The sequence below is a fragment of the Colobus angolensis genome, unplaced genomic scaffold (genome assembly GCF_000951035.1).
Source record: "Colobus angolensis palliatus isolate OR3802 unplaced genomic scaffold, Cang.pa_1.0 Scaffold212, whole genome shotgun sequence".
NCBI lineage: Eukaryota > Metazoa > Chordata > Mammalia > Primates > Cercopithecidae > Colobus > Colobus angolensis.
This window is the reverse complement of record NW_012115289.1, coordinates 4,720,702-4,730,239: the sequence shown is the minus strand read 5'-3', so window position 1 is coordinate 4,730,239 and position 9,538 is coordinate 4,720,702. Positions and strand designations below refer to the sequence as shown.

General features: G+C 44.1%; 1 protein-coding gene across 1 annotated transcript in view; it reads right to left on the bottom strand.

Moving 5' to 3' along the window:
- The window catches only part of ANKRD55 (ankyrin repeat domain 55), a 132,126-nt gene extending 127,860 nt beyond the window's left edge, over window positions 1–4,266 (bottom strand). The window contains exons 1-2 of the mRNA XM_011942923.1: window positions 4,148–4,266; window positions 3,766–3,856 (exon numbers count right to left, since the gene is read on the bottom strand). Of these exons, the coding sequence (XP_011798313.1) occupies window positions 3,766–3,823 (58 nt within the window). The 5' untranslated portion in view covers window positions 3,824–3,856; window positions 4,148–4,266. The remainder of the gene's footprint in view (window positions 1–3,765; window positions 3,857–4,147) is intronic.
- Between the last annotated feature and the right edge of the window lie 5,272 nt (window positions 4,267–9,538).

Genomic DNA, 9,538 nt, shown 5'->3' with positions numbered 1-9,538 from the left:
CCCCCAACAACACAGAGGAGTGGGTGAGGCCCTGAGGCTACCCGCCCCCACCCCCTCGGCCTGTTTTTTTTTTTTTTTCATTTTCTCTCTGAGGCTTGGGATTCTTTCAGGCGCAGCAAAACTTTTCCTTCCAAAAGTCGTGACAAAGCTTACAATGCAAGTATCTTTAGTTACATAATACGTAGACTTTAGCAGGAACCTTTGTGTTCTGTAGTAAATGGCTTTACTACAGGTCGCTTCCTGCGTGTGTGGGCTTTGAGAGGGAACACAGCCAGAAAGAACACGTGGGACCAGAAGAGATGTTGCTATGGTGAAAGCTAAAAGCACAAAAGAGAGTCGAGAGTTCTGAAGACCCAGGCTTCCTCCCTCACAGTTTTACAAAGCCAGCCGGAGACACAGCCCTCATGCCCCTGGCCAGTCAAATAATCTGATCTTTAGGCCTCCCAGCAGCTCTGTGAATATGTAATATAGTATTATCCACATTTACAGTCAAGGAGGCAGAAGCCACTGGAGATCAACTAGTTTGTGCAAGTTCATGTAACTAGGAAGAGGGCAGAGACAGGACATGAGCAAATGGCCTTCTGTCACCAAGACCCTGGCATGCCTCGTTGCCTCTAGCTAAAGAGAAATATTGAGAAATGCATGTGGAGGGAGTCAGCTTGCCAAATCCACCTCGTTGAGCCCTGAAGGTCCTTCTGCATCATATTCTTCCACCACTCTCTGGGCAACCATGAGCCAGAGTCAGTGCTAGCCCAGGGACTGGTCATGCACAGGAAGCTGCCTTTTGCCCTGTTGTATGGGTGGAGAACACCTGGGCCTCAATCCCCTCTGTTGCTATTTAGTGGGGTGTTGTTATTATTATTAGGAAGGACCCAACTTTGAACCTCTCTGTGCTTTAGTTCCCGCATCTGAAATGTGGAAGAGGGGTAGGCTGAATGACTGGTTCTCAATCTTTGCTGTCCATGAGAACCTCCCAGGGAGTGCTGGTTGGGCCATATCTCACTGCAGTTAAACTGGAATCTCCCTGGGTGGGATTCAAGCATCAGCATTTTCAGAATTTCTTCAGATGATTCTTTTTTCTTTTTTTTTGAGACAGAGTCTTGCTCTATTGCCAGGCTGGAGTGCAGTGGCCCGATCTCAGCTCACTGCAACCTCCACCTCCCAGGTTCAAGCGATTCTCCTGCCTCAGCCTCCTGAGTAGCTGGGACTACAGGCGTGTGCTGCCATGCCCAGCTAATTTTTGTATTTTTAGTAGTGACGGGGTTTCACCATGTTGGCCAGGGTGGTCTCAATCTCTTGAGCATGTGATCTGCCTACCTCGGCCTCCCAAAGTGCTGGGGTTACAGGCGTGAGCCCTCACGCCCAGGCCAGATGATTCTTAAGTACAGCCAATGTGAAAACCAGTGGATTGCCTGATTGCTAAGGTTCTTCCAGATGCAATGTCTTCTGTCCCCATCTGCATGTAAATCCAGTGCTGCTAGGGTTCAATTATCCAGATAGTAACAACTCATGAAAAACCTTCAACTAAAGCCTCATGCTCAACTTTTCCCGAGAAAGTCACTTCCCTTTGGTTTGTCCAACAATATAATATTTAAAATCTGTATAATGGTCTCAACCTCTCATAGTCTTTCATGCTTTTAAGAAAGAGGAAGGATTAATGAGGTAATAAAACTATTCAGGAATTGATTAATTATTATCCTAGGGTTCTGAAAAAAATAATTAATGTAATTTAATCACCCAGTACTAAGCCCTCATTTAGGACTGCTACATTCAAGCTGAAGGTAGAGAGATGAATAGTCTTTTCCACTTCAGAAACTCCCAGTCCAAGGTGATAATAACAACAGCAATAATAATAACAGCCGCAGCCAAAATGGGAAAATACTTATTGAATATCAGGCATTGCTGACAGGTGCTTTTTAGATGTTATTTTAGATCCTCACAACAACCTGCTAGGTAAGCATCATTTCCTTCATTATATTGCTGGGGAAACTAAGGCCCAGAGAGGTTAGGTAACTTGCCAAGTTCACACAGCTAAGAAGTAGCTGATCTGCCATTCTGGTCTATGTCTGTAAGATTTAAAATCCCATGCTCTTTCCACCATATGATAAAACCTCTAGAAGGAGAGAAAGGATTGAGAAATAGAGATAAACATGGCAGGGAGAGGGTTAACTTCCATGGGCGAGAATTGCGCCCAGGTGGAGGAATTGCTGTGAATTGCTCACATGAAAGGTGTTATAAGAAAATCAGTCTTGTAATTCTATATCTTAACTATGTTTGGGGCTCAATCCTGTTAGAAGGTATAACACTGGAACATGTACATTCATTATGAAGAGCTAGTTCTTCTTCAGTCAGTCCCAGCTCCCTCCAATTATTCTTCAAAAATAAACCCATTGTGTGTTTCGTGGCTCAGCAACGTCATTTTTTAGCCAGTGTGAGCTCTTTGGTTCTTAGCAGATTTTCACTTTTACTGACTGCATCAGTGATATAAAATGTACCAGGAGGAGAGGATGATGGTGGGCACAGCTGTGACAACCCCTTTCTCTATGGTGTTAAGATACAAACGCGGTATGAGCCGGCACTTTCTGAAGGTGCGCGCGCGCACACACACACACACACACACACACACACACACACACACACACACTATTCCAAATGAGCTAAGACCTGGAGAACACACTATATACATACATACATTAGCTAACTCAGGAATCTAAATAAAAATTTATTTTTGGAGAAACCCACTGGGCTAAAATAATTCACCCACAACGCCAAATGTAGCTTGAGGGGTATTAAACATGCTATGGCCTAGAGCAGGGAAAGCGAAAAAACAATGAAGCAATACATTTTCTTAATGAGGCTTTTTCAAACCACCATTTCGTGTTGTAGCCCAAACAGATAAAATCACCAAAGGAACTTAGGATCTTGAAGAATACTCAGAGACTGTAGAAAGTGGTTTAAATATCAGATATTTAAGAAAAGATTCTAAAAAATATTTATTATGTTTATAAAATGGAAATTTCATGTTCATACTAAAAAAATACTTACAATTACACATAAGTATTACATGAAGATGTGTATAAACACATTGCATATGCAAAATGTATACACATAGACCATATGGCCAAATACATGGTATTATAAGGATGAGTTGATTTTACAGCAACATTTTGATGTGGAAAATTACCTCCACTCCAGAAATTATAAGTAAGGAAGATATACCCTGTCGCTGCAAATAATAGCATAGGGATATGTCATTACACAACCTTGGATGAGATAACATATCAACCCGACATAAATACAGGCAACATCTATTCCTGAAAGAATAAAAAAATGCTTATGAAGATATAGCAATGAGATACTGGGCTAATAGAATGATTAAAAAAAGTGATGTGTTCTTACACTGCTTACTCTAATTTTTAAAAAAGATTTGCAAAAAACAGAATAAAGACGACACTATCTGAAATTGTGTGCTTGAAATCCAATTTTTAAAATTTGAAGGTAGGAATACTTCAACAAGATCATAAGCTTATACAACGAATCATAAGCTTATTTTTCTGTTTCAGATGCTTATCAAAGAAGCAAACATTTTGAACAGGTTTGTTTTCTAGGTAAAATCCTCTTTCCACATCCTACATAGCAAATACTCATGCACACGCACACGCGCACACACACACGCACACTTCTCTTTCTCTCCTTACAACTGCAAATCCATACCATGGGACTAAGGATGCTAACACCAAAGAATGTGTTAAAGCAACATTTTACCTCTTTGCTGATCAAACACAGAAGGGGTGCTGAAATCCATGGTAGCCTGTCTCATCATTTACCATCAGAATGGCAAAAAGCATCCAGGTCTCTAGAGAGGAGAAAACACCATCTCAAACATTACAGTCAACGTGACAGTCAGAGGCAGCATCGTTTGCCAAGACCTCTGTTTCAGAATTAAATGTGCACCAGAGCTGCAGGTTGTTGTCCAGGCAAGTGATGAAAATCGGTAAATGCTATTCCTGTAAATACCTGCTAGGAAAAGAGTTACTCTATGGCCTTATTCATCAGCTGTACTTGGGCATAATACACCCTTCACCCCCAAATAAATAAACACAATTACTCAAACTCTAAAAAGATAGTAATTGTATGGGTCACCTGCCTTGGATCTGGGCTGGGGAAACACAGCAGATCACGGAGCTTCAGCAGCTGGAATGTCGCTTTACACCAACAGAAATCTGAATGGGTGAGTGAGGATTCACAGGGCCAGACAGAGCATGTGCAAAGCTGCCAATGCAGTTCGCATTCGGCTGTGCTCTTGGCGGAGCGAGAACTGCATTTGGGTCATGTGAGCAGAGAGTGCCATCTCAATGGAATAGGATGTAAATATTGTAGCAGGAGGCTGCTGGCCATGTGCTGTGTGGAGTAATTATCCATGTTGGCAGTCTTCTTCGCTCCCCTTTCAGCTCCATTCTCCAACTGACAGGGAGGATGGGGAAAGGCGTCGTTTGAAAGGTGACATTTCAAGGCTCGAGTGTCTGTGGTAATAAAATTAAAACAGTCTGCAGTCACAAGGGAGTGTATTGTAGCATTATATGTGGTAAAACCTGAAAAATCACCTGAACGTACCTCATTCAGGAAGCGGTTAAATAAATGGTGGTAAATTCGTACTCTAGATTTAAAAATCTGACATAAATAAATCTGTGTATTTATTTGGTGACATGTCACTAATCTATTGTTAAATGAAAGAAACAAGTTATATATTTCATTTGTTCACATTTTAATAAAACCAGAAGCCACTCACTGTATACATTATAATGTTTACATATTCAGGGCAACACTGAAAAAGATGTAAAAAGATACATACTGCTAATATTGGTTCCTTCAGGCCAGTGTAATTAGAGTAGATTTCTAACTTGTTCTGTATCAATCTCTGTATTTTTGGTTTGTTAATAACCAGTATCTATTATCTTATATTTGTAATAAAAATATGGTATAATAAATTCAAACAAAAAACTACATTCTAGGCACAACCAGATTTTTGGATAAGTCAAACAACCATATAGTAGATGCTTTTATAAATGCTATTGATAGTGGTAATAACTGTTTTCTTTTTAATTTAATTAGTGTGTGATTGTGGAAATAAAAGCAGAAACCATTTTCCTCCGTACATGGCCACCTTTGTTTTGATATGGACTGATCTAGTGTATAATTTGTGTTCTTTGATAGGCAGTCTCCTTACTTCTCTCCTGCCTCATATTTTCTCAGTGCCTATCATTAATTTTCCATCAACAAATTGGGGGGCCTCTCTTCTTTGTGACAATACTTACTCAAAAGTACTATTCATTCTCCTTTCCCACATCAGCCCCTCCCCTCAACATGCCCTGTGTTCTTTTTATTTAAAAACACAGGCAGAACATATGTCTTACAAATAATTACCCAAAATGTGCTCCTTAGATAAATCTCTTAAATTTCCCAACACCAGTTTCTTGCATTAACCGTGAGAGCCAGACTTAGGGGCTGCGAGTGGATTGAGGAGGAAATTGAGAATTACATCAGCAGATCCTCAGCTAAGGAGAGATGGCTCCAGCTCACCTGACTGACAGAGGTAAAAGGGGTTTTTGCCATTCAGTCCCAAACAAGAGAAAAACAAAGGGTTTAGATGAGCTTCCCTTTCATTCACTTGTTCATTAATTCATCAGTTGTTAAGGAAGGAGTCCTGTGCTCCAATCATTTCTACAGGCACTAGAAAGGCAAGACAGGAAATGTTCCCATATTCAATGAGCTTACACTCATGGGTGCAACTTCTGCTCCTGGCCATGCTGGAGTAATAGGAACTGGATTCACCCTTCTTCCTTAAACAACTGGAAAATTGGGCAAAATAGGTCAAACAGTTTTCGGACAACAGAAAGCACAGGACACGGATCTTTGAGAGAAGATAAACAAATGAGGTCAGTGTGAATCCCCAGCTTGCTATCTGGGGAGAGTTTCCAGGCTGCAGCACATGGAGGGGATAGAGGGCTGAATGGTTTGTGGAAGGGCCCACAGAAAGGAATGTCCTAGTTCTAGTCCTCAGAACCTATGAATATGACCTTATTTGGAAAAGGAGTCTTTGCAGATGTAATTTAGTTAAGGGTCTTAAGTTGAAATCATCCTGCATTATACTAGTGGGCCCTGTATCCAACCACAAACGCCCTTATAAGAGACACGCAGAGAGAGGTGGAGGAGGCCACGTGGGCCTAGTGGCAGAGAGGTGAATGATGCAGCCACAAGCTAAGGAACACTTGCAGCCACCCGAAGCTGGAAGAGGTATGGAACAGGCTGTCCCTTAGAGCCTTCAGAAGGAGGAGGCCCTGTTGACACCTTGAGTTCAAAATTCTAGTCCCCAGAACTGTGGGAGAATAAATTTCTGTTGTTTTGAGCCACCAAACTGGTGATGATTTGTTACAATGGCTTCAGGAAACTAATACAAAAGAGGAACTCTCAAAATAAATGCAAAGTCTCTAAAATGATTACAAAACCAAATTAAAATATACAGGCATTTTCATGTTTGGAAAAGGGTTGCTTTGGGCTCATTTTGAAGAAAGGCAGTCAAAGAGAGTGGAAAGGGCATGAACTTGGGTTTGTCTTTTGTTAGGTGTGTGATTAGGAGAAGTTGATGCTGTGCAGGTGAGCCCCCAAATTGGGACTTAGCCTGAAGGATTCTTGGCTTTGCCCATGAAAGAATTCAAAGGGAAGCCTGTGGTGGAGACAGTAACTTTTACTGAAGCAGCAGTGTACACTACAGCAGCAGCAGAGGTACTGCTCCTTGTGGATAAGGGCTATCCCACGGGCGCTGTGCCTGGAGGAGCAGTGTATGGGATGTTGGCAGATGTATTTAGACCCATTTTAATTACATGCTAATTAAGAGGTGGGCTACTCAGAACTTTCTGAAAAAGGAGCAGGGAGTTTCTGCAACCGGGTAAGGTAAGCATTTGTAAACTGTCATGGTGTTAGTGGGAGTGTCTTTATGCTACTAAGCAGTGAGGGCAGCTAGAGGTTGCTCTCCTTACCATCTTCTGGTTTTGGTTGGCTTCTTCACTGCACCCTGTTTCAACCAGATCCTGCTCTGAGCAGCAGGGATGCAACCAGGCGTCTTGACCAGTGCTTGGAAAACAAGTCCTGCTGATCTACCTCACAGTAACATAATTTTTTGAGCCTCAGTGTCTTAACCTGTGGCATGGGAATCCCACTCTCTAACTTCTTGTGAGAGCTGACTATTATTCAGTCCACTTCTGGGGCGGCAAACGTAAGAGTTCTTTTTTTCTTTCTTTCTTTTGAGATGGAGTTTCGCTCTAGTCACCCAGGCTGGAGTACAATGGTGCGATCTGAGCTCACTGCAACCTCTGCCTCCCTTATTCAAGCGATTCTCCTCCCTCAGCCTCCCGGGTAGCTGGGATTACAGGCATGTGCCACCATGTCCAGCAAATTTTTTTTGTTTCTCCACGTTGGTCAGGCAGGTCTCAAACTCCTGACCTCAGGTGATCCGCCTGCCTTGGCCTCCCAAAGTGCTGGGATTACAGGTATGAGCCACTGCGCCTGGCCAAGATAGTTCTTTCTATACAACCAAGGCCAGTGTGCAATAAGATACGGTTGTTTCTTCAAGGCCAGTGTACAATAAGATATGGTTGTCTCTTCTTTTGTTTTTGAGACAGGAGACAGGATCAGGCTCTGTCACCCAGACTGGAGTATAGTGGTGTGATCTGGGCTCACTGCAACCTCTACTTCCCAGTCTCAATCAGTCCTCCCACCTCAGCCTCCCGGGTAGCTGGGACTACAGGCACATGCCATACTGGGCTAATTTTTGTATTTTTTGTAGAGACGGGGTTTCATCTTGTTACCCAGGCTAGTCTTGAACTACTGAGCTCAAGTGATCCGCCCACCTTGGCCCCCTAAGGTGCTAGGATTACAGGCGTGAGCCACCGTATGGAACCTTCACATTCATTTTGATTAAAGCACTTATTCATGCCTATCCGGTGCCTGTGGTGCATTAACTTTGATCTACAATGCAGGAGATGAGGAGAGGACAAGGTCTGTGGTCATGCAAAATCTGTTTCCTTCCTTTCTAGTTCTTTCCTCAGCACTCTCCCTCCCTTCCCAACATCCAGCCACACTGGTCTGTCTTTAAACACACAGTTCCCTTTTCCATGCCCTAAAGACCGCTATTCTGTCTCTCCTTGGAATGCTGTTTCCCCTACTCAGTGCCACCACCAAGCTCTCTCTGACAACATTATCCAAAATAGTCCTCCACTCTCATGTCCCACCAGTCACTTCCTTTTTCAGAATGCTAATTTGTGAATTTACAAAGAGAAATAGCCCTGTTAGGGAAACAAGGCTTTTGCCCATACTGTGACAAATGTCTAGCCCAATGCTTCTGAGCCTAGCTGTAGTGAAAAATCTGATTTTTGAACTTCCAAACCATCATGCATCATGCATTCTGAGAATATGATAAAAATTAATAGAAACATAAAAGTAGGAGTTAGAGAATACAAGCCCTAATTTTTATTATTAGAGTCAACAGGCATACTATTACATGCCAATAATAAGGCTGGGTATGGCAACTTGCATGTGTAATCCCAGCATTTTGGGAGACTGAGGCAGTAGGCTCACTTGAGACCAGGTGTTCAAGGCTGCTGGGATCTATGACTGCACCACTGCACTTCAACCTGAGCAACAGAATGAGATCATGTTTCTAAAATATATAAATATTAGGGCCAGACACAGTGAGAGGTGACAAAGTGCTAGCAGCCCTTGCTCGCTCTTGGCGCCTCCTCGGCCTTGGTGTCCACTCTGGCCACGTTTGAGGAGCCCTTCAGTCCCCCACTGCAATGTGGGAGCCCCTCTCTGGGCTGGCTGAGGCTGGAACCGGCTCCCTCTGCTGGAAGGTGTGGAGGGAAAGGCAGGGCGGGAACTGGGGCTGTGTGGGGTGCTCGCAGGCCAGCGTGAGTGATGGGCGCTGGCTTGGCAGATGGGCGCGGGCTGGGCGGACGGGTCTCACACTTGGAGCCGCCAGCAGGCCAGCACCGCCGGCCCTGGGCAGTGAGGGGCTTAGCACCCGGACCAGCAGCTGTGGAGGGTATGCCAGGTCCCACAGCACTGCCAGCCCACCCGTGCCTTGCTCAAATTCACCCTGGGCCTCAGCCGCCTCCCTGCGAGGCAGGTCTCTGGACATGCAGCCCACCATGCCCGAGCCCTTGGGAGCCTCCCTGACAGCCACCGCCCCCTGCTATGTGCCCTCGGTTCAATCTACTGTACAAAAGCTGAGAAGTGCAGGCGCGGGGCACTGGGACTGACAGGCAGCTCTGCCCCCGCCCTATGCTGTATCCACTAGGCAAAGCCAGCTGAGCTCCCTAGTCGGGTGGGGACTTGGAGAACTTTTATGTCTAGCTGGAGGATTGTATATGCACCAATCAGCACTCTGTGTCTAGCCCTGAGTTTGTGGATGCACCAATCAGCACTCTGTATCTAGCTAATCTGCTGGGGACTTGGAGAACTTTCATGTCTAGCTGGAGGA